General features: G+C 44.0%; 1 protein-coding gene and 1 long non-coding RNA gene across 11 annotated transcripts in view; one reads left to right on the forward strand and one right to left on the reverse strand.

Moving 5' to 3' along the window:
- The window catches only part of LOC121309702 (NK-tumor recognition protein-like), a 38933-nt gene extending 30378 nt beyond the window's left edge, over nucleotides 1-8555 (forward strand). For 8 of the 10 annotated variants that reach the window (XM_041242817.1, XM_041242808.1, XM_041242835.1 and 5 more), the window contains 5 exons: nucleotides 25-2931; nucleotides 3416-3517; nucleotides 4762-4824; nucleotides 7228-7332; nucleotides 7916-8555. In XM_041242817.1, the coding sequence (XP_041098751.1) occupies nucleotides 25-2931; nucleotides 3416-3517; nucleotides 4762-4824; nucleotides 7228-7332; nucleotides 7916-7976 (3238 nt within the window). In that variant the 3' untranslated portion in view covers nucleotides 7977-8555. The remainder of the gene's footprint in view (nucleotides 1-24; nucleotides 2932-3415; nucleotides 3518-4761; nucleotides 4825-7227; nucleotides 7333-7915) is intronic. The other 2 variants (XM_041242845.1, XM_041242863.1) reach the window with 2 other exon arrangements.
- LOC121309749 lies at nucleotides 4832-7221 on the reverse strand. Its single transcript, XR_005948667.1, has 3 exons — nucleotides 6759-7221; nucleotides 6250-6699; nucleotides 4832-6187 (listed from the first exon to the last, which is right to left on the reverse strand). It is a non-coding gene; the product is annotated as an uncharacterized LOC121309749 (long non-coding RNA).
- Nucleotides 8556-25746: the final 17191 nt, after the last annotated feature.

Raw genomic sequence — 25746 nt, forward strand, 5'->3', positions numbered from 1 at the left:
ATTTTTTTATCCCTTAACTTGTAGGCTGAGTGATCATTACTCAAGCAGATGGGATGGCAAAGGTGCATCCCCATGGTCAAGATCTCGGTCACATGACCACTGCTCTGATCACAGTACCGAGAGATCCAGCCAAAACAGAAGACACAGAAGGGAAAAGAAGAGAACAAAACACAGAAAGAAGTCTAAAAAGCAAAAGCATTCAAAAAAGCTGAAAATTCCTAAAACCAAACCAAAAACAGATTCAATGGCTCACAGGACAGAGTCGTCCCGTTCTTCAAGCAGGAAATCCAAGCTTTCTGTTAAGCGTAAAAGAAGATCTCGATCTTGCACGAGATCCTCGAGCCATTCCTCCAGACGAGACTGGTCAGGATCTGACGAGATCTTTCGTTCCTCACCATTGTCCAGAAACTCTTCCTCCTGTTCCAGATCAAAAAGCAGATCAAGATCCTATTTTAGAAGCAGAACTAGATCAAGAACGAGGTCTAGATCCTTGTCAAGGTCTAGAAGCAGGTCCATATCAAGATCACGTAAGAGGACACCATCGAGATCGCCTAGAAACACATGCTCAAATGAGAACAATAAAAGCCAAGTTGATCCCCCTAGACAAAACACACAAATAAATGAGAATGTTTTACCAAATGCTGTCTCTGAGAGTGTTCCTGCGTTACCCATGAGTGATAGCCCCCCACCTTCAAGGTGGAAACCAGGTCAAAAGCCTTGGAAACCTTCCTATATCCATGTTCAGGAAGTCAAAGCCAAAACTCCAGCTCTACTTGCACAATCGAGTTACACAGTAAAGAACAGCAAGGAGAATTCCCAATCTTCATCGTACCATGACCGGCATAGACATTCAGACAGTGAGAGAAGTGTTTACTCAAGCAATAGGAGCTATAACTATAAGAGGAGGTCCAGGACCAGGTCTTCAAGAAGTAGATCATACAGGAGATCGTACAGTAGATCAAGAAGTAGAGCTCGTTCCAGCTCAAGGTCACGCACTCCAGTAAAGTATCACAGCCGTTCATCAACCTACAGCAGATCCAATTCCTACGATTCCTATAGTGATAAAACAAAGGCAACATCTAATTCCAGAGAGAGAAGTGTCAGACATTATAGCACAGTTCAAGAAAGTAGCCCTGAAGCTAAATTTGGTGACGGGTATTTAGATAACAGAAAAGAACTAAAAGGAGAAAAGGAAAATCGCAGATTGTACTCCTCTGAGTATTCTACCGACAGTGAGAGAAGCAATGTGAAAAAAAATAAAAAGCATGATGCGGACCCAAAGAAGCAAAACAATAATTCACATTCTCAATCGGAAGCAGACAGCATTAAAACATCTGAGCCAAAACAGGAGAAACATAATGCAGGTTCTTTTAGGGAGGATCAGAAATCAAAGTCTGGGTGGGACAGTGATAGTGATCATTCAAAAAAAGAGCCAGGTGTTGAAGACAGATCATCTGAATTCCAGCAGCTCAAATCTGGCAGGACCGATGAAAAGACTAGTAGCAGGAAGGAGTTTCTCAGCAGCAAATGGGATTCGGAAGATCACTCAGAAACTGAAGAGAAAAAGATCATCAGAGGCGGTTCAGCGTATTCAAGCAAAGAAGAAGGTGAAGCTAGCTCGGGATCTGATAGCGAAGGCGGTCACTCTAAAAGCAGCAAAGTAAGCACAAGGTTGGCTTGTCCGTCACCTGCAAATTCAGAGACTGATGTGAAAACGACCTCAAAGAAACAGACTTCAGTTGCTGCTGAAAGTTCAGTTTTGAGTTCAGGAAGTGAGAAGGTAATGCCTAAGAAGAAAGCAAAACGCAAACGTAAGCACAAGAAACGAAGCTCGACAAAGGCAGGGTCCAGAAGAGGAAAGACCAAATCCAAGGGTAAGAAATCCAAAAAAAAAAAACAGAAACCCAAGGAGACTTTCCACTGGCAGCCTCCTCTGGAGTTTGGGGAAGAGGAGGAGGAGGAAAGGCCAGAAGAGAATGCGATTGTAAAACAGGTCATGAAGGAAAGTCTGTTAAAAGTTATTGGGGAGACTGTGGTTAAACACAAAGAAAGTAAAAGCAATGCTGAGGAAACTCTCAAAACACCCAAAGAAAACATCCAATCAGGTGCAGCTTCTCAGAGGGCTCAAGAACAGTCAACCAAAAATGAAAAAGAATCAAAGCAATCACCAAGGAATGTCAAGAGACCAAGACGAGATGAAAGTACAGAAGCAGATTCCAGCAAAGCTGATGGTAAAGAGCATGCTGTGGAGTTCCCAGAGAAAACAGAGCAATCTAATGATAGTATGGAGATCTGTACCCCAGAGCAGAACTCCCCTGAAAGGGACTATGCAAAAACTACAGCGCAGCAGGGCTCCCCATTAAAAGAGCTTGTCCTTCCTGCAAACAGAGACGTCGGGAATGCTTTAAACACAACTGCAGTAGAAGCATTAAAGATGGAGCCACATCCGATGAATAGCAGGGCCTCTTCTAACGTGTTCATAAGCAACGATTCAGGGGGTGAAAGTATTAAAAAAGCACAAAATGAATTGCAGTGTTTAACTATTGACCCAAAGTGGAAGCCTCTGAAAGATCTTTCTAATCAGCAGCCAGTCAGCACTATGAATGCTGTGGAAGTTAAAAGCACAGACTCCCCAGATTGTGTGGAGACCAAGCCCCAGGGCCTCAGAATAGAGATTAAAAGCAAGAGTCGGGTCCGACCTGGATCTCTTTTTGATGAAGTTCGAAAGACGGCCAGGCTGAATCAAAGACAGAGGAACCAAGAGAGCTCAAGTGAGGAGAGATCTCCTTCCGTAGAGGATAAAAGCAAGTCCCGGAGCCGAACCAGATCACCCAGCAAATCTGGATCGAGCCAGCGAACACGCTCAAGAAAGAGATCACTGTCCTCCAGCCACTCGCGGACTCGATCAAGGAGTTCCACTTATTCCTACAGGTGGGTTAATAACATTTTGTTGTGCATATCTATTTGAACAACACATTTCTTTTCGCTATTAGACAGCGTCTGTAGCTGAATGGGTTGTTGCTACACTTAATTTATATTCATTCCCACATAGTCCATGTCTGTGAATATAATGCATCTACATTTGATGTCACATGGATAGAATCTGGGTGCTATAAAGTACAGTATAGTATGTTAAGTATAACTCCAATTTAAATGATACGTTCATTTGTTTAACTGTTAAACTCATCCACATGTCAATCTGCCACACACGATAACTCCATTGGTTTTGCAACATTGTTTACCAAACTTTTAGTTTTATTAACCACTCCTAGACTCCTCTAGAAGTTTCGGATTGCATTTGACTGTAGCCTTCGACTCGCTGTGCGTTTGTGGGGACTGAGAGACTGTGTGTCTCCCCTGGTTTTGAGAATGCTTGCTCAGATGCTCTGTGTAATGTTCCCTATGTTGTCTGCAGGTCTAGAAGCTACACTAGAAGTCGCAGTAGGAGAAGGTACAGTCGGGGTCGATCAAGGACTTGGAGCAGCACTGATCGGAGTTACAGAAGACACAGCCACAGGTAACTTATTTAAAAACCCAGTTGAACCCACACCATGCAGGATCATTCTGTGGAACACACACACCATGCAGGGTTATTCTGTGTAACACACACACCATGCAGGGTTATTCTGTGGAACACACACACCATGCAGGGTCATTCTGTGGAACACACACACCATGCAGGGTCATTCTGTGGAACACACACACCATGCAGGGTCATTCTGTGGAACACACACACCATGCAGGGTTATTCTGTGTAACACACACACCATGCAGGGTTATTCTGTGGAACACACACACCATGCAGGGTCATTCTGTGGAACACACACACCATGCAGGGTCATTCTGTGGAACACACACACCATGCAGGGGCATGCAGGGGCATTCTGTGGAACACACACACCATGCAGGATCATTCTGTTGTGATTGTGGTACATTCATGTTCACATCACCAGTAAACAGCAACCCCAAGCTGGCTTTGCCTTTTTCCCTTTAAAGATGCAGCTGTAATTTTTTTATATCTTATCAATGGAGCCAGTTGAATAGATGTGCAGGCTGGCAGCACTGGATGGGTTTTTTGGGTCCACCACTGTTTCCATGGCACCAATTTGTCGAGCTTATCAAAGCTGTGTTTTATTAGCAGGTCGTGGGTATATAAGCAGTTGCATGCATTATGGTATGTCAGACGGTTCTTTCATGATCTCTCTTTCAGAATCGGGTGCTTATACAGTACTTAAAGGGGAACTCTCATTTGGGCTTTTATAAGATTACTTCTAAATGTACTGCCAGTGTGTTTGCAACCACAATAATAATTTCTGAAATGCATGATTGTCTTTATTTGTCATTGCTGTCCTCCAGTTTTGACTGCTGTGCTGCAAGACCCTGAAATGCTGGCAATGGGGCTCTCTCACTGCACGCAAAGCACAGTTGAAACCAGCCTAAACGTTCTTTCATTCCTAAGAGCTGTGTGGATGCTTGCACTGTGATCAGAACACCTAATTTCATCTAACTGTCTCACGAAATCAGCTGGTGTCGAGCCCCGAATCAGATGTGTGCGCTCTGTAGGGGTGCTACATACAATTATACAAACAGAGAAATCACGAGAACAAGAAGACCATAGTAAATCAGGGAGCTGAATTCAGAAAAGAAAGACTCGATCTGAATGAGACTTCCGCTTTCATAGGCTCCACGAATCGTGAAGATACAGCACTATGTTATGGTTCTTTACAGTTAACACTGCATTTTCAATGTGTGTTCTGTTAGCAGTAGGACGTACAGTAGAAGTCGGTCCAGGAGCAGGTCTTCTGATCGGCGCAGAAGATCCAGGTATGCATTGCATTGTGGCGACTCCAGGGCAGGGCTGTCCCGTAGATGTTCTGAGGTGTAACGATGCATTACGTTCACAATGCACACTGTCATTACATGTGAAGGTCCTGAGGAGGAAGACATTCTCAAAAACTATTTTCTTGAAGTCTGTAACAATCACTGTCTTATCTCTCTATTGAAATGCCTGTGGCTAACAAAACAATGATAGAAATCTTGCCTGTTGTGCACTTGAATTTGTTGTATAGGTCTCAAATCTGCATTTTCAATTTTCGTTTTAAAACCTGATGCATGGTAACAAAAACGTTTAGCAGTTTGGTCCGTGTGATTCCGGCCAATCATTTTTGCATTCAGAATCAGAAAAACAGAAAACGACTTGTTGTTTCTATTTCGTTTTTTCATTAAAACAAAAATCGACCTGTTTTTCATTTTTCAATTTCTGTGTTTAAAATACAAAATATTAGTGATCCTATGGCAAGCTCTGTAAGATGCTAACATTTCCTCTCTCCCTGCGGTTTGCAGCTCTTACAAAAGAAGGAACTGCGATACAGAGCGAAACAGAATTCACACCCCCCCTTCACCATATTATGTTACAAAAGAACCCCCCCCCCACCCCATTGGAGCAAGAAAACACTCCAAACATTTATTATCTTAAAAATTGTTTAGCTCTTTCAAGACCTTTTTTAAAAAAAAAAAAAAAAAAAAGGTCAGACATTGAGACATGGCCAGCTGTCTGTGTCCTGCTGTCAAGACAATGCAATAATTTCGTGCCTGTGCTTATTATCATGGAAGTGTACTGTCTGTTTACCAACATTATTTATTAATTTTACAAAGTACTGTATTACAATACAGCCATAGGTCTACATTTTAAGTTAATATAGTAATCATCCTTGTATCACTCGGGTACAGTGCATTATAATAATACTAAAAATAATAAGCACATGGAGGGGGGAATCCAGGTGTGGTTCTTAATATTTATATCCGGCTTTATAAATTAACTTTTATAAACTTAACTGGATTATATTATCTTAGCACATTTGTCCACACTCAAGATGCAGCTGTTTTTTGTTTTTTTTAAATCTTTATTAACGGAGCCAGTTGAATGGATGTGCAGGCTGGCAGCAGTGGATGTCTTTTTTGGGTCCACCACTGTTTCCATGGCACCAATTTGCCAAGCTTAAAGCTGTGTTTTATTAGCAGGTCAGTGCAAGCATACCAAGTGTAATACCAGAGATCATGCAAAATACTGAGGCCGTGCAGGAATACCTACTGTAGTACCAGAGATCATGTAAAATACTGAGGCTGTGCAGGAATACCTACTGTAGTACCAGAGATCATGTAAAATACTGAGGCAGAGCAGGAATACCTAGTGTAGTGCTAGAGATCATGCACCTAGTGTAAATACTGACTGAGGTAGTGCAGGAATACCTAGTGTAGTACCAGAGATCATGCAAAATACTGAGGCAGAGCAGGAATACCTAGTGTAGTACCAGAGATCATGCAAAATACTGAGGCAGAGCAGGAATACCTAGTGTAGTACCAGAGATCATGTAAAATACTGAGGCAGAGCAGGAATACCTAGTGTAGTACCAGAGATCATGTAAAATACTGAGGCAGAGCAGGAATACCTAGTGTAGTACCAGAGATCATGTAAAATACTGAGGCAGAGCAGGAATACCTAGTGTAGTACCAGAGATCATGTAAAATACTGAGGCAGAGCAGGAATACCTAGTGTAGTACCAGAGATCATGTAAAATACTGAGGCTGTGCAGGAATACCTAGTGTAGTACCAGAGATCATGTAAAATACTGAGGCAGAGCAGGAATACCTAGTGTAGTACCAGAGATCATGCAAAATACTGAGGCAGAGCAGGAATACCTAGTGTAGTACCAGAGATCATGAAAAATACTGCAAATACTGAGGCAGAGCAGGAATACCTAGTGTAGTACCAGAGATCATGTAAAATACTGAGGCTGTGCAGGAATACCTAGTGTAGTACCAGAGATCATGCAAAATACTGAGGCCGTGCAGGAATACCTAGTGTAGTACCAGAGATCATGTTGTAAAATAAAATCCACATTTTGCTGTTTTTTCAAAACCCCACATTTGAGATGTGTGTGTATATAATATAGCAAATGAGAATGCACAACAGGTACATTAATATAATTGTTACAATAGCTTGAAGACCATTTTATCCAGTCGCTCTAAGCAGTTGAAATAGAAGAAATTCGTAGTTTTTTTTACAAATTCACTTTTTTACCTTTATAAAAGACGTAGTCTAAGCTTTTGCATGATGCTGATCAGCATAAACCTCAAGCTTGCTTTGAATCTGTGGGGCGCAGACAGCACTGCAGTTACACAAGTGCACTTGCTTTGATTCTAACTGTTGAAATTCATTTTAAAAAGGTCTGTCACATATGACAGCTACTATAGCAGAAGCAGGAGTCGAAGCAGCAGGAGACGGACAAGTGACAGCTACCGAAGGTCCCGGAGCTACGATCGCAGTTCCAGGTTTGTATGTCTGTGTTGGTAGGACCACCATGTTTTTGAACAATGTCTATTAATGCTATGCCTTTCTTTAGTTTCATTTTCTTAAACATGATGAGTGACTTGCAGCCACGTGGTCTGATCACAGCACTAAAACCCACGCACTAATCTGGCACCAGGAAGCCGCTGCAAAAACTTCCTGGTCTTTACAATATCCAAAAGATCATCAATGGAAGAAGAGGAACCAGTGAATAACCAGCCGATGTGTCGTGTGATAAAACCCCTGATTACTGACCGTGCTGTAATATCGTGTGATAACCCCCTGATTTACTGACAGTGCTGTAATATCGTGTGATGACCCCCTGATTACTGACCGTGCTGTAATATCGTGTGATGACCCCCTGATTACTGACCGTGCTGTAATATCGTGTGATGACCCCCTGATTACTGACCGTGCTGTAATATCGTGTGGTGACCCCCTGATTACTGACCGTGCTGTAATATCGTGTGGTGACCCCCTGATTACTGACCGTGCTGTAATATCGTGTGGTGACCCCCTGATTACTAATAGTGCTGTAATGCTGTAATCCCCTTTGTGTTGTTGCAGGTCATACTGCTCTTATAGTAGAAGTGACCGCAGTTACTCCCGCCGGCGAAGTCACAGCTGATGGAAGAGAAACAGAGCTCACGGCTATTCATTGGGTACAAGGAAAGAAATATGTTTGCGTATCTGCTTGTGTAGATAGCAGAAACATTCAGAACAGAGTATCAGTATATTTTAATAAGAGCTCTATTACACAGTGAGAAACAGGGTAAACCACATAACCTGTTCACCAGTATAAAATAGATGTGTGTAAATCATTTTATACAACATTGTTTTAATTTGTTTCTTGGTTTGTGTATTTTACACTGAAAGAATGAATGTATTTACAGTATGTTCAACGTGTTTAATCTGGTCAGATTGCTAACAGCAAATATTCCATATTTCAGATTTTGGTGGGGCAATGTTTTTCTTCACACTTTGCACAGGAAGTTCTTGAAGAGGTCTTTCAGCTGTCAGAGCTGGAGGGAATGCATCATGAAAGCACCTTTTTTGGTTTCTTTGCTTTTTTTTTTTTCTTCTTACAAGTCGCTGGTTCTGTATTCCCCTGGATCTGGTTGACTAATAATTCAAAACATTTGTATAATCTGTGAAGGACCCAACAACTCAGTGCTTGTATTGTTTGTGTATATATATCATGCAGAAGTGAGGCTTAATAAAGTTTTCACATTGTGTGTATCATTGTGTTTTACTGGATGTACAGTGTGAAATCCTTAAAGAGAGCATAGATGGTAAAATCAATGTTAAAGTAGTAGGCGCTGTTCTTACAAATCAACATTTGCAATGAAGCTGATGTTTAATAACCTGTAGAAAGTGAGCTGTACTCCTAGTTGGCGTAAGTTTGGTGGTGCTTTCATTTGTTTGGTGTGCAAGGTAATCAAACATGCAATCTTCAAGTGAAAAAGTTATTGCCCCCCCCCCCCCCCCCCCCCCCCCCCCCCCTAGTTAACTCAACCCGATTAAAGGAATAATTAGGGTCAGCTGTTTGAATACTTTGGTTAACAATCAGGCCTAATTTGGGCCAGCCCTGCCCAATATACATCTGACTAACTTTGGTTCTTACCATCAGAATGAAGTTGTCAGCACACAGGTTCTAGAGGCACATCATGCCATGATCAAAAGAAATTCATGTGGACCTCCGGGGGAAAAAAGTTGTTGATGCCTGTCCGTCTGGAAAGGGTTACAAAGCTATTTCTAAGCCTCTGGGGATCCACCAAACCACAGTCGGAGCCATTTGTCCAAATAGAGAAAGTTTGGGACAGCAGTGAATCTTCCCAGGAGTGACCGTCCTGCCAAAATCGTATCATCCAGGAAGTCACAAAGAACACTAGAACAACATCCAGGGATCTGCAGGCCTCTCTCGCCTCGGCTAAGGTCAGTGTTCATGACTTCACCGTCAGAAAGACACTGGGCAAAAATGGGATTCATGGTAGAGTAGCAAGGCGGAAACCACTGCTTACTAAGAAGAACATGAAAGCTCATCTCAAGTTTGCCAAAAAGCACCAGGATGATCCTCAAGAGTTCTGGAACGATGTTCTATGGACAGATGAGTGGGTTTCGGCCCGGTTTTATGTCTGGCGAAAACCAAACACTGCATTCCACAGTAAGAACCTCATACCAACCATCAAGCATGGTGGTGGTAGTGTCATGATTTGGGGATGCTTTGCTGCATCAGGACCTGGACGCCTTGCCATCATTAAAGGAACCATGACTTCTGGTCTTTGTCAGATAATTCTACAGGAGAGTGTCAGGCCATCCGTCCGTGAGTTGAAACGCAGCTGGGTCATGCAGCACAACAAATGATCCGAAACACACAAACGAGTCTACATCAGAATGGTTGAAGAACAAGAAATTTAAAGTTTTGGAATGGCCTAGTCAAAGTCCAGACCTTAACTGCATTGAGATGTTGTGGCAGGACCTGAAATGAGCAGTTTATGCTCGAAAACCCACAAATGTCCCTGAGTTGAAGCAGTTCTGTATGGAGGAGTGGGCTAAAATTCCTCCACGGTGCTGTGAAAGTCTGATCAGTAACCACAAGAAGCATTTGGTTGCAGTTATTGCTGCTAAAGGTGGCGTAACCAGTTATTAGTCTAAGGGGGCGATTTACTTTTTCACACTGGGGCAGTGGATGTTGCACAACTTTCTTTAAAAAATAAATATCAATTTTGTGTTTTTTTTTCACTCAGGGTCCCTTTAGTCTAATATTAAACTTTGGTTGAAGATCTGATCTCAGTGTCAAAAATATGCAAAAGTGCAGAAAATCAGACAGGGCAAATACTTTTTCATGTAGGGGTTTTATTAATATGACAATTAACACATTGTACAACTAAAAGTATGGTAAACAGTAATTCTGCATCCATCAAATTATATTCTACCACAACATAGCAGTTTTAGCATTATTATGAGAATTAACATTAAGCCATAATATGTCAGTGTACTAAAAGAGAAATAGACCGTCACTCAGTTATTACATATTCTAAATTGTAAGACCAATTTATATAAGATAGTGAAAACTTGTACATATTAGTTTCTAAGGTGATAGACTAGAACAGACTTAATAATTGACCAGTCTAGATGAACCCCCACCCCCTGCCAGATTAGCATTGTGTTTGGAAATGCAGTTAACTAATCTCTACTTGTGATTTATGTAGGCCATGTCTCTGCTTGCTGTGATGCTGTCTGGGGGTGGTGCTGCTGGGTGGGATGCTGTTTGGGTGTGGATGCTGCTGGGTGAGATGCTGTTTGGGGGTGGATGCTGCTGGGTGAGGTGCTGTTTGGGGGTGGATGCTGCTGGGTGAGGTGCTGTTTGGGGGTGGATGCTGCTGGGTGAGGTGCTGTTTGGGTGTGGATGCTGCTGGGTGAGATGCTGTTTGGGGGTGGATGCTGCTGGGTGAGATGCTGTTTGGGGGTGGATGCTGCTGGGTGAGATGCTGTTTGGGGGTGGATGCTGCTGGGTGAGGTGCTGTTTGGGGGTGGATGCTGCTGGGTGAGGTGCTGTTTGGGGGTGGATGCTGCTGGGTGAGGTGCTGTTTGGGGGTGGATGCTGCTGGGTGAGATGCTGTTTGGGGGTGGATGCTGCACAAAGGATGAAATAGAAATGGTGGAAATGACAAATGACTGCTTCCTAACACAATTTGTCAAGGCACCAACTAGAGGGGAGGCATGCCTTGATTTAGTCTTTTCAAATAATGAAGATAGAATAACTAAAACAGAGGTCAGAGAACCACTGGCAAACTCAGACCACAACATGGTCTCATTTTGAAGTGTTTTTTAAAACCCCAAAAGTAATGACTAAAGCTAAGGTTTACAATTTTAGAAAAGCAAACTATGAAGGTATGAAATCTAAGATCCAAAATGGAAAATTACCTATATGGTAACAGGGTACTGGGAGACAGTCAACATGGTTTTAGGAAAGGGAGATCGTGCCTAACTAACTTGCTTGATTTTTTTGAGGATGCAACATCCATAATGGATAATTGCAAAGCATATGACATGGTTTATTTAGATTTCCAGAAAGCTTTTGACAAAGTCCCGCACAAAAGATTAATTCTCAAACTGAACGCAGTTGGGATTCAAGGAAACACATGTACATGGATTAGGGAGTGGTTAACATGTAGAAAACAAAAGTACTGATTAGAGGAAAAACCTCAGAATGGAGTGTGGTAACCAGCGGTGTACCACAGGGATCAGTATTAGGTCCTCTGCTATTCCTAATCTACATTAATGATTTAGATTCTGGTATAGTAAGCAAACTTGTTAAATTTGCAGACGACACAAAAGTAGGAGGAGTGGCAAACACTGTTGCAGCAGCAAAGGTCATTCAAAATGATCTAGACAAGATTCAGAACTGGGCAGACACATGGCAAATGACATTTAATAGAGAAAAGTGTAAGGTACTGCACGCAGGAAATAAAAATGTACATTATAAATATCATATGGGAGATATTGAAATTGGAGAAGGAATCTATGAAAAAGACCTAGGAGTTTTTGTTGACTCAGAAATGTCTTCATCTAGACAATGTGGGGAAGCTATAAAAAAGGCTAACAAGATGCTCGGATACATTGTGAAAAGTGTTGAATTTAAATCAAGGGAAGTAATGTTAAAACTGTACAATGCACTTGTAAGACCTCATCTTGAATATTGTGTGCAGTTCTGGTCACCTCGCTATAAAAAAGATATTGCTGCTCTAGAAAGAGTGCAAAGAAGAGCGACCAGAATTATTCCGGGCTTAAAAGGCATGTCATATGCAGACAGGCTAAAAGAATTGAATCTGTTCAGTCTTGAACAAAGAAGACTACGTGGCGACCTAATTCAAGCATTCAAAATTCTAAAAGGTATTGACAGTGTCGACCCAAGGGACTTTTTCAGCCTGAAAAAAGAAACAAGGACCAGGGGTCACAAATGGAGTTTAGAAAAAGGGGCATTCAGAACAGAAAATAGGAGACACTTTTTTACACAGAGAATTGTGAGTGGTCTGGAATCAACTCCCCAGTAATGTTGTTGAAGCTGACACCCTGGGATCCTTCAAGAAGCTGCTTGATGAGATTTTGGGATCAATAAGCTACTAACAACCAAACGAGCAAGATGGGCCGAATGGCCTCCTCTCGTTTGTAAACTTTCTTATGTTCTTATGTTCTTATGAAACAGAGACTAACAGATGTAGATTGGAGTAAAATAGAGAAAACACCCACAGAAGGATGGTTGTTCTTCAAAAATGTAGTACTAGAGGCGCAAAACAATTACATCCCTAAAGTAGACAAATCTAAATGTAAAACTAAATTGCCAAAATGGTTTAATAGATCAATTTAAAAAAATATTCAGCGAAAAAAGGCACTTTACAGAGCATTAAAAAAGGACCAAAAAGAAAGTACGCAGAAAGAGTACACAGAACTGCAAACGCAAGTCAAAAAGGAAGTTAGAAAGGCCAAGAGAGAAATAGAAATGAACATTGCTAAGGGAGCTAAAACCAATTCCAAAATGATTTTCCAATATTACAACAGCAAGAGAACATTCAAAGAGGAAATTAAATGTTTAAGAGATACAAATGGCAAAATCGTAGATGAAGAAAAAAAAATAGCAAATATATTAAATGATTACTTTTCACAAGTTTTTACAAAGGAAGATACTGACAACATGCCCCACATGTAATCCAGTTCCTATCCAGTTTTAAATAACTTTAGCATAACTGAGGCAGAAGTGTTAAAGGGACTAGGAGCTCTTACAATAAACAAATCCCCTGGGCCGGGTGAGATCCACCCAGTAGTACTCAAAGAAATGAAAGAAGTAATTTACAAACCGCTAACCAAGATCATGCAGCAGTCTCTTGACACAGGGGTGGTACCGACAGACTGGAAAATTGCAAACGTAATACCGATCCACACAAAGGGAAACAAAACTGAACCAGGTAACTACAGACCAGTAAGCCTGACTTCTATTATATGCAAACTTATGGAAACTATAATAAGATCCAAAATGGAAAATTACCTATATGGTAACAGGGTACTGGGAGACAGTCAACATGGTTTTAGGAAAGGGAGATCGTGCCTAACTAACTTGCTTGATTTTTTTGAGGATGCAACATCGATAATGGATAATTGCAAAGCATATGACATGGTTTATTTAGATTTCCAGAAAGCTTTTGACAAAGTCCTGCACAAAAGATTAATTCTCAAACTGAACGCAGTTGGGATTCAAGGAAACACATGTACATGGATTAGGGAGTGGTTAACATGTAGAAAACAGAAAGTACTGATTAGAGGAAAAACCTCAGAATGGAGTGTGGTAACCAGTGGTGTACCACAGGGATCAGTATTAGGTCCTCTGCTATTCCTAATCTACATTAATGATTTAGATTCTGGTATAGTAAGCAAACTTGTTAAATTTGCAAACGACACAAAAGTAGGAGGAGTGGCAAACACTGTTGCAGCAGCAGAGGTCATTCAAAATGATCTAGACAAGATTCAGAACTGGGCAGACACATGGCAAATGACATTTAATAGAAAAAAGTGTAAGGTACTGCACGCAGGAAATACAAATGTGCATTATAAATATCATATGGGAGATACAGAAATTGGAAGAAGGAATCTATGAAAAAGACCTAGGAGTTTTTGTTGACTCAGAAATGTCTTCATCTAGACAATGTGGGGAAGCTATAATTGTGAAAAGTGTTGAATTTAAATCAAGGGAAGTAATGTTAAAAAGGTACAATGAACTAATAAGACCTCGACTTCTGGTCACCTCGCTATAAAAAAGATATTGCTGCTCTAGAAAGAGTGCAAAGAAGAGCGACCAGAATTATTCCGGGCTTAAAAGGCATGTCATATGCAGACAGGCTAAAAGAATTGAATCTGTTCAGTCTTGAACAAAGAAGACTACGTGGCGACCTAATTCAAGCATTCAAAATTCTAAAAGGTATTGACAGTGTCGACCCAAGGGACTTTTTTCAGCCTGAAAAAAAGAAACAAGGACCAAGGGTCACAAATGGAGATTAGACAAAGGGGCATTCAGAACAGAAAATAGGAGGCACTTTTTTACAAAGAGAATTGTGAGGGTCTGGGATCAACTCCCCAGTAATGTTGTTGAAGCTGACACCCTGGGATCCTTCAAGAAGCTGCTTGATGAGATGCTGGGATCAATAAGCTACTAATAACCAAACAAGCAAGATGGGCCGAATGGCCTCCTCTCGTTTGTAAACTTTCTTATGTTTGGGGGTGGATGCTGCTGGGTGAGATGCTGTTTGGGTGTGGATGCTGCTGGGTGAGATGCTGTTTGGGTGTGGATGCTGCTGAGTGAGATGATGTTTGGGTGTGGATGCTGCTGGGTGAGATGCTGTTTGGGTGGATGCTGCTGGGTGAGATGCTGTTTGGGTGTGGATGCTGCTGGGTGTCGATGCTGTTTGGGGTGGATGCTGCTGGGTGAGATGCTGTTTGGGGGTGGATGCTGCTGAGTGAGATGCTGTTTTGGGGTGGATGCTGCTTGGGTGTTTGGATGCTGGGGTGAGATGCTGTTTGGGGGTGGATGCTGCTGGGTGAGATGCTGTTTGGGGGTGGATGCTGCTGGGTGAGATGCTGTTTGGGGGTGGATGCTGCTGGGTGAGATGCTGTTTGGGGGTGGATGCTGCTGGGTGATGCTGTTTGGGCTGCTTGTGGATGCTGCTGGGTGAGATGCTGTTTGGGGGTGGATGCTGCTGGGTGAGATGCTGTTTGGGGGTGGATGCTGCTGGGTGAGATGCTGTTTGGGTTTGGATGCTGCTTGCTGTGATGCTGTTTGGGGGTGGATGCTGCTGGGTGAGATGCTGTTTGGGGGTGGATGCTGCTGGGTGAGATGCTGTTTGGGTGTGGATGCTGCTGGGTGAGATGCTGTTTGGGTGTGGATGCTGCTGGGTGAGATGCTGTTTGGGGGTGGATGCTGCTGGGTGAGATGCTGTTTGGGGGTGGATGCTGCTGGGTGAGATGCTGTTTGGGTGTGGATGCTGCTGGGTGAGATGCTGTTTGGGTGTGGATGCTGCTGGGTGAGATGCTGTTTGGTTGTGGATGCTGCTGGGTGAGATGCTGCTGGGTGTGGATGCTGCTGGGTGAGATGCTGTTTGGTTGTGGATGCTGCTGGGTGAGATGCTGTTTGGGTGTGGATGCTGCTGGGTGGATGATGCTGTTTGGGGGGGGTGGATGCTGCTGGGTGTGATGCTGTTTGGGTGTGGATGCTGCTGGGTGAGATGCTGTTTGGGTGTGGATGCTGCTGGGTGAGATGCTGTTTGGGTGTGGATGCTGTTGGGTGAGATGATGTTTGGGTGCGGATCCTGCTGATTGTGGATGTTGCTGGGTGAGATGCTGTTTGGGTTTGAATGCTGCTTGCTGTGATGCTGCGGGGTGGCTGTTGAGATTGATTGTGGATGCTGCTGAGTGAGATGCTGTTTGGGGGTGGATGCTGCTTGGGTGAGATGCTGTTTGGGGGTGGATGCTGCTGGGTGAGATGCTGTTTGGGTGTGGATGCTGCTGGGTGAGATGCTGTTTGGTTGTGGATGCTGCTGGGTGAGATGCTGTTTGGTTGTGGATGCTGCTGGGTGAGATGCTGTTTGGTTGTGGATGCTGCTGGGTGAGATGCTGTTTGGTTGTGGATGCTGCTGGGTGAGATGCTGTTTGGGTTTGGATGCTGCTTGCTGTGATGCTGTTTCGGGGTGGATGCTGCTGGGTGAGATGCTGTTTGGTTGTGGATGCTGCTGGGTGAGATGCTGTTTGGTTGTGGATGCTGCTGGGTGAGATGCTGTTTGGTTGTGGATGCTGCTGGGTGAGATGCTGTTTGGTTGTGGATGCTGCTGGGTGAGATGCTGTTTGGGGTGGATGCTGCTGGGTGAGATGCTGTTTGGGGGTGGATGCTGCTGGGTGAGATGCTGTTTGGGGGTGGATGCTGCTGGGTGAGATGCTGTTTGGGTGTGGATGCTGCTGGGTTTGGATGCTGTTTGGGTGTGGATGCTGCTGGGTGAGATGCTGTTTGGGTGTGGATGCTGCTGGGTGAGATGCTGTTTGGGGGTGGATGCTGTTTGGTGTGATGCTGTTTGGGTGTGGATGCTGCTTGAGTGCGGATGCTGTTTGAGTGAGGATGCTGCTTGGGTGAGATGCTGTTTGGGTGTGGATGCTGCTGGGTGAGATGCTGTTTGGGTGTGGATGCACGAACGAACAAACCCCCACCACCACGACCCATCTAAGACAAAAGGTGAGATGCTGTTTGGGTGTGGATGCTGCTGGGTGAGATGCTGTTTGGGGGTGGATGCTGCTGGGTGAGATGCTGTTTGGGGGTGGATGCTGCTGGGTGGGATGCTGTTTGGGGGTGGATGCTGCTGGGTGAGATGCTGTTTGGGTGTGGATGCTGCTTGGGTTATATGCTGTTTGGGGGTGGATGCTGCTGGGGGTGATGCTGCTTGGTGGGTGTGGATGCTGCTGTGTGAGATTCTGTTTGGGTGTGGATGCTGCTGGGTGAGATTCTGTTTGGGTTTGAATGCTGCTTGCTGTGATGCTGTTTGGGGGTGGATGCTGCTGGGTGAGATGCTGGTTGGGGGTGGATGCTGCTGGGTGAGGATGCTGATTGTGGATTGTTTGGGTGTGGATGCTGCTGGGTGAGATGCTGTTTGGGTGTGGATGCTGCTGATTGTGGATGCTGCTGGGTGAGATGCTGTTTGGGTGTGGATGCTGCTGGGTGAGATGCTGTTTGGGTGTGGATGCTGCTGGGTGAGATTCTGTTTGGGTGTGGATGCTGCTGGGTGAGATGCTGTTGGGGGTGGATGCTGCTTGGTGAGATGCTGTTTGGGGGTGGATGCTGCTGGGTGAGATGCTGTTTGGGTGTGGATGCTGCTGGGTGAGATGCTGTTTGGGTGTGGATGCTGCTGGGTGAGATGCTGTTTGGGTGTGGATGCTGCTGGGTGAGATGCTGTTTTGGGGTGGATGCTGCTGGGTGAGATGCTGGTTGGGGGTGGATGCTAACGACACAACTGTTTGGGTTGGACCACTGCTACGACGACCACGACTTGGACAAACCAAACTTAGACGAACGACATAGGCCAGGCCACCCTGGGACGAGACTCTACCGACCAACCCCCACCACGACAGAACGCTGTAAGACAAACCCACTCTTGAGACCGGAAGAACCCACCTCTACAAAGCCAAACCCAAACTTACGACGAACGAGAACACACGCAATGCACACTACGACGCACCCAAAAACCCCCACCTACGATGGTGCTGGGACAGATGCTTGTTTGGGCTGTTGAATGCTGCTTGGTTGTGGATGCTGGTTGGGGTTGTGGATGCTGCTGGGTGAGATGCTGTTTGGGTGTGGATGCTGCTGGGTGAGATGCTGTTTGGTGAGGATGCTGTTTGGGTGTGCTGCTGGGTGAGATGCTGTTTGGGTGTGGATGCTGCTGGGTGAGATGCTGTTTGGGTGTGGATGCTGCTGGGTGAGATGCTGTTTGGTTGGGTGGATGTTGCTGGGTGAGATGCTGTTTGGGTTTGAATGCTGCTTGCTGTGATGCTGTTTCGGGGTGGATGCTGCTGGGTGAGATTCTGTTTGGGTTTGGATGCTGCTTGCTGTGATGCTGTTTGGGGGTGGATGGTGCTGGGTGAGATGCTGTTTGGGTTTGAATGCTGCTTGCTGTGATGCTGTTTGGGTGTGGATGCTGCTGGGTGAGATTCTGTTTGGGTTTGAATGCTGTTTGCTGTGGTGCTGTTTGGGGGTGGATGGTGCTGGGTGAGATTCTGTTTGGGTGAGATGCTGTTTGGGGTTTGATGCTGCTTAGTGAGATGCTGTTTGGGGGTGGTGCTGCTGGTTGAGATGCTGTTTGGGCGTGGATGCTGCTGGGTTATATGCTGGTTGGGGGTGGATGCTGCTGAGTGAGATGCTGTTTTAGGGTGGATGCTGCTGGGTTATGCTGGTGGGGGTGGATGCTGTTTGGGTGTGGATGCTGCTGGTTGAGATGCTGGCTGGGTGTGGATGCTGCTGGGTGAGATGCTGTTTGGGTGTGGATGCTGCTGGGTGAGATTCTGTTTGGGTGTGGATGCTGCTGGGTGAGATGCTGTTTGGGTGTGGATGCTGCTGGGTGAGATGCTGTTTGGGGGTGGATGCTGCTGGGTGAGATGCTGTTTAGGTTGTGGATGCTGCTGGGTGAGATGCTGTTTGGGGGTGGTGCTGCTGGGTGAGATGCTGTTTGGGTGTGGATGCTGCTGGGTGAGATGCTGTTTGGGTGTGGATGCTGCTGGGTGAGATGCTGTTTGGGGTTGCTACGTCCACTTTGGGAAAAACCCACCACTACGTAAACTGCTGGTGAGATGCTGCTGATTGTGGATGCTGCTGGGTGAGATGCTGGGGTGAGATGCTGTTTGGGTGTGGATGCTGTTTGGGTGTGGATGCTGCTGGGTGGGATGCTTTTGGGGTGGATGCTGCTGGGTGAGATGCTGTTTGGGGGTGGATGCTGCTGGGTGAGATGCTGTTTGGGGGTGGATGCTGCTGGGTGAGATGCTGTTTGGGGGTGGATGCTGCTGGGTGAGATGCTGTTTTGGGGTGGATGCTGCTGGGTGAGATGCTGTTTGGGGGTGGATGCTGCTGGGTGAGATGCTGTTTGGGGGTGGTGCTGCTGGGTTTGATGCTGGCTGGGTGTGGATGCTGCTTGGTGAGATGCTGTTTGGGGGTGGATGCTGCTGGGTGAGATGCTGTTTGGGGTGGATGCTGCTGGGTGAGATGCTGTTTGGGTGGATGCTGCTGGGTGAGATGCTGTTTGGGTGTGGATGCTGCTGGGTGAGATGCTGTTTGGGGGTGGATGCTTCTGGTTGAGATGCTGTTTGGGGGTGGATGCTGCTGGGTGAGATGCTGTTTGGGTGTGGATGCTGCTGGGTGAGATGCTGTTTGGGGGTGGATGCTGCTGGGTAAGATTCTGTTTGGGTTTGAATGCTGTTTGCTGTGGGTGATGCTGTTTCGGTGTGGATGCTGCTGGGTGAGATGCTTTTTAGGGGTGGATGCTGCTGGGTGAGATGGTGTTTGGCAGTGGATGCTGCTGGGTGAGATGCTGTTTGGGGGTGGATGCTGCTGGGTGAGATGCTGTTTGGGGGTGGTGCTGCTGGGTTTGATGCTGGCTGGGTGTGGATGCTGCTTGGTGAGATGCTGGCTGGGGGTGGTGCTGCTGGGTGAGATGCTGTTTGGGTGTGGATGCTGCTGGGTGAGATGCTGTTTGGGGGTGGATGCTGCTGGGTGAGATGCTGTTTGGGTGTGGATGCTGCTGGGTGAGATGCTGTTTGGGTGTGGATGCTGCTGGGTCAGATGCTGTTTTTGGGTGTATGCTGCTGGGTGAGATGCTGCTGATTGTGCATGCTGCTTGGTGAGGTGCTGTTTGGGTGTGGATGCTGCTCGGTGAGATGCACTTTGGGTGTGGATGCTGCTGGGCGAGATGCTGTTTGGGTGGGGTGCTGCTGGGTGAGATGCTGTTTGGGTGTGGTGCTGCTGGGTGAGGTGCTGTTTGGGTGTGCTGGTGCTGCGTGAGATGCTGTTTTGGGGTGGATGCTGGTGGGTGAGATGCTGTTTGGGGGTGGATGCTGCTGGGTGAGATGCTGTTTGGGTGTGGTGCTGCTGGGTGGATAACGCGCTAACCACTACGACGACCACCCACCGACGACCGACTCTACGCCAACCCCAACCTAGCGACCACTCTAGATCAAACGCAAACAACGACGACCCACTATACGACCACTCTACATCTACGACGAACCACTCCTCAGAATTTGCTGCTGGGTGAGATGCTGTTTGGGTGTGGATGCTGCTGGGTGAGATGCTGTTTGGGTGTGGATGCTGCTGGGTGAGATGCTGTTTGGGGGTGGATGCTGCTGGGTGAGATGCTGTTTGGGTGTGGTGCTGCTGGGTGAGATGCTGTTTGGGGGTGGATGCTGCTGGGTGAGATGCTGTTTGGGGGTGGATGCTGCTGGGTGAGATTCTGTTTTGGTGTGGTGCTGCTGGGTGAGATGTTTGGGGGTGGATGCTGCTTGGTGAGATGCTGTTTGGGTGTGGATTCTGCTGCGTGAGATGCTGGTTTGGGGTGGATCCTGCTGGGTGAGATGCTGCTGGGTGATATGCTGGATGGGTTTGGATGCTGCTGGGTGAGATGCTGGGTTATATGCTGTTTGGAGGTGGATGCTGCTTGGTGAGATGTTGTTTGGGGGTGGATGCTGCTGGGTGAGATGCTATTTAAGAACATACGAACATAAGAAAGTTTACAAACGAGAGGAGGCCATTCGGCCCATCTTGCTCGTTTGGTTGTTCGTAGCTTATTGATCCCAAAATCTCATCAAGCAGCTTCTTGAAGGATCCCAGGGTGTCAGCTTCAACAACATTACTGGGGAGTTGATTCCAGACCCTCACAATTCTCTGTGTAAAAAAGTGTCTCCTATTTTCTGTTCTGAATGCCCCTTTTTCTAAACTCCATTTGTGACCCCTGGTCCTTGTTTCTTTTTTCAGGCTGAAAAAGTCCCTTGGGTCGACACTGTCAATACCTTTTAGAATTTTGAATGCTTGAATTAGGTCGCCACGTAGTCTTCTTTGTTCAAGACTGAACAGATTCAATTCTTTTAGCCTGTCTGCATATGACATGCCTTTTAAGCCCGGAATAATTCTGGTCGCTCTTCTTTGCACTCTTTCTAGAGCAGCAATATCTTTTTTATAGCGAGGTGACCAGAACTGCACACAATATTCAAGATGAGGTCTTACTAGTGCATTGTACAGTTTTAACATTACTTCCCTTGATTTAAATTCAACACTTTTCACAATGTATCCGAGCATCTTGTTAGCCTTTTTTATAGCTTCCCCACATTGTCTAGATGAAGACATTTCTGAGTCAACAAAAACTCCTAGGTCTTTTTCATAGATTCCTTCTCCAATTTCAGTATCTCCCATATGATATTTATAATGTACATTTTTATTTCCTGCGTGCAGTACCTTACACTTTTCTCTATTAAATGTCATTTGCCATGTGTCTGCCCAGTTCTGAATCTTGTCTAGATCATTTTGAATGACCTTTGCTGCTGCAACAATGTTTGCCACTCCTATTTTTGTGTCATCTGCAAATTTAACAAGTTTGCTTACTATACCAGAATCTAAATCATTAATGTAGATTAGGAATAGCAGAGGACCTAATACTGATCCCTGTGGTACACCGCTGGTTACCACACTCCATTCTGAGGTTTTTCCTCTAATCAGTACTTTCTGTTTTCTACATGTTAACCACTCCCTAATCCATGTACATGTGTTTCCTTGAATCCCAACTGCGTTCAGTTTGAGAATTAATCTTTTGTGCGGGACTTTGTCAAAAGCTTTCTGGAAATCTAAATAAACCATGTCATATGCTTTGCAATTATCCATTATCGATGTTGCATCCTCAAAAAAATCAAGCAAGTTAGTTAGACATGATCTCCCTTTCCTAAAACCATGTTGACTGTCTCCCAGGACCCTGTTACCATATAGGTAATTTTCCATTTTGGATCTTATTATAGTTTCCATAAGTTTGCATATAATAGAAGTCAGGCTTATTGGTCTGTAGTTACCTGGTTCAGTTTTGTTTCCCTTTTTGTGGATCGGTATTACGTTTGCAATTTTCCAGTCTGTCGGTACCACCCCTGTGTCAAGAGACTGCTGCATGATCTTGGTTAGCGGTTTGTAAATTACTTCTTTCATTTCTTTGAGTACTACTGGGAGGATCTCATCCGGCCCAGGGGATTTGTTTATTTTAAGAGCTCCTAGTCCCTTTAACACTTCTGCCTCAGTTATGCTAAAGTTATTTAAAACTGGATAGGAACTGGATGACATGTGGGGCATATTGTCAGTATCTTCCTTTGTAAAAACTTGTGAAAAGTAATCATTTAATATATTTGCTATTTTTTTTCTTCATCTACGATTTTGCCATTTGTATCTCTTAAACATTTAACCTCCTCTTTGAATGTTCGCTTGCTGTTGTAATATTGGAAAAACATTTTGGAATTGGTTTTAGCTCCCTTAGCAATGTTCATTTCTATTTCTCTCTTGGCCTTTCTAACTTCCTTTTTGACTTGCATTTGCAGTTCTGTGTACTCTTTCTGCGTACTTTCTTTTTGGTCCTTTTTTAATGCTCTGTAAAGTGCCTTTTTTCGCTGAATATTTTTTTAAATTGATCTATTAAACCATTTTGGCAATTTAGTTTTACATTTAGATTTGTCTACTTTAGGGATGTAATTGTTTTGCGCCTCTAGTACTACATTTTTGAAGAACAACCATCCTTTTTCTGTGGGTGTTTTCTCTATTTTACTCCAATCTACTTCTGTTAGTCTCTGTTTCATACCTTCATAGTTTGCTTTTCTAAAATTGTAAACCTTAGCTTTAGTCATTACTTTTGGGGATTTAAAAAACACTTCAAATGAGACCATGTTGTGGTCTGAGTTTGCCAGTGGTTCTCTGACCTCTGTTTTAGTTATTCTATCTTCGTTATTTGAAAAGACTAAATCAAGGCATGCCTCCCCTCTAGTGGGTGCCTTGACAAATTGTGTTAGGAAGCAGTCATTTGTCATTTCCACCATTTCTATTTCATCCTTCGCGCTACCCACCGGGTTTTCCCATTTTATTTGGGGGAAGTTGAAATCCCCCATTAGTATGGCTTCTCCTTTGCTACACGCATTTCTAATGTCATTGTATAACAGATTATTGTGCTCACCATCTGAATCTGGCGGTCTATAGCATGCTCCTATTATTATGCCTTTTGAATTTTTGTCCGTTGTTCTGACCCATATTGATTCGGTTTTATTTTCTTTGTCCAGGTTTAACACCTGGGCTTCAAGACTGTTTCTTATGTATAGTGCTACCCCTCCTCCTCTTCTGTCCTGCCTGTCTTTCCTATACAGTGTATACCCACAAATATTATATTCGTCCCCATCACTCTCAGACAACCACGTTTCTGTAACACCTATCACATCATAGTTACCTGTTAGTGCAGTAGCTTCAAGTTCTAGAATTTTGTTTCTGATACTTTTAGCATTTAGATAAATACATTTAATGGTTGTCTTACCTGAGTTGTTGTTCTTGTTTTGATGCGGTCTCCCTTCTGTTTTTTTGTTGATTTCTCCCCCCTTCCTTTCTAGTTTAAATGCTTCTGAACCTGCTTGAGGATCTTTTCTCCGAGTAGCCTAGTTCCCTTGTTATTTAAATGCAGTCCATCCCATCTATACAGATAGTCCTCGTTGTAGAATGTGGTCCAATGATCCAGATAGGTGAAGCCTTCCTGTGTGCACCACGTCTTCAGCCATGTGTTTTGATTAATTATTTCCAGCTGTCCATATGGTCCTTTGCAAGGTGCCGGTAGTATACCAGAAAATACCACAGTTTTGGTTTTCTCTTTTAATTTCCTTCCTAGCTCTCTGAATTTGTTGTGCAGGAATTTTGGTCTGTCTCTTCCAATGTTGTTTGTACCGATGTGGACGACTACTACCGGGTCGTCTCCTGTTCGTTCTAGGAGCCTGTCCACGTTCTCAGTGATGTGCTTGACCGAGGCTCCCGGAAGGCAGCACACTGTTGTAGTAAGGGGGTCCAAACTGCGAATTGAACTTGCTGTGTTCAATCATCTCATATTACATGAAGAATCTCAATGACATCATCTCATATTACATGATGGATGGCAATGACATAATTTCATATTACAAGAAGGATCCCAGTGACGACATCTCATATTACACGATGGATCCCAATGACATCATCTCATATTTCAAGAAGGATCCCAATGACATCATCTCATATTACATGAAGGATCTCAATGACATCATCTCATATTACATGATGGATCTCAATGACATCATCTCATATTAAAAATTTGAAATGTTAGGAAATAATTCTAAATATTTTGTTTCTTAGATTAGTTTTTCTTTTGTTTATCTGAGGGGTTGTGTGCGACATCTCATAATTTTTGGAGATGTTTATGTCCTGAAAATAAGGATTTAAATTCTGATTTAAAAAAAAAAATTTTTGGTCATTACTGAGGATGGGAGTGAATTGTCTTGTCACGTAGAGAGGGTCCAAGCACTTCATCTGGAACCCTTATAAGTCATGAACCAATTTAAAATAGGTGAAATCCACCTTGAGTCTGCTCACCACTATCACTCTGAACAGCCTGTCCACCTGAGTCAGCTCTAAGCCTGCCAACTTGTTCTTCCGAAGACTTCAGAATTGCCAGTTTTCCCTGCCCTAGAAGAAAGTTAACTATTAAACATACATTGCTATCCCTTCTCTTGTAGGGGACTCCAAAAATAAACATATTCTTTGTGTATTCAACTCCCAGCATCTCTAACATTCTGCTAAGTAGTTGAAACAGAGAGTCTAGCCTCTTACACTCATTGTATGCATGAAACACAGTTTCTTCCTCTGTACAAAAAGCGCATTCTGAGTTAATACTGGGATCTATTTTATGAAGGAGCCTACCTGTGGCCAGTATACCATGTATTAGTCTCCACTGTAGATCTCCTACTCTCTTATCCAGAGGTAACTTATACAGTACCCTCCATTCTGGATTCCCCTCTTCTCCTAGTTCTAGGTGGCCTCTCCATCTGGAATCTACCACCCCCTTTAAATCTCTGAGGTGGACTGTTTTTGCATATGTAACTTGAATGACATGGGCTTAAAATACGATGATTATCAAAGTTATGAAGTTATTAATATTTCTAGGGTCAAATATTACAGAAGGATCCCAATGACATCATCTCATATTACATGAAGGATCTCAATGACATCATCTCATATTACATGAAGGATCTCAATGACATCATCTCATATTACATGAAGGATCTCAATGACATCATCTCATATTACATGAAGGATCTCAATGACATCATCTCATATTACATGAAGGATCTCAATGACATCATCTCATATTACATGAAGGATCTCAATGACATCATCTCATATTACATGAAGGATCTCAATGACATCATCTCATATTACATGAAGGATCTCAATGACATCATCTCATATTACATGAAGGATCTCAATGACATCATCTCATATTACAAGAAGGATCCCAATGACATCATCTCATATTACATGAAGGATCTCAATGACATCATCTCATATTACATGATGGATCCCAATGACATCATCTCATATTTCAAGAAGGATCCCAATGACATCATCTCATATTACATGAAGGATCTCAATGACATCATCTCATATTACATGATGGATCTCAATGGCATCTCATATTATATTAAGGATCCCAATGACATCATTTCATATTACAATGAAACAAATCTACAGAAACCAGTGATAAAATGTTAAAAGAGAATTCAGAGAGCATGTG

Source organism: Polyodon spathula, chromosome 3, assembly GCF_017654505.1.
Source record: "Polyodon spathula isolate WHYD16114869_AA chromosome 3, ASM1765450v1, whole genome shotgun sequence".
In the NCBI taxonomy this organism is placed as follows: Eukaryota; Metazoa; Chordata; class Actinopteri; order Acipenseriformes; family Polyodontidae; genus Polyodon; species Polyodon spathula.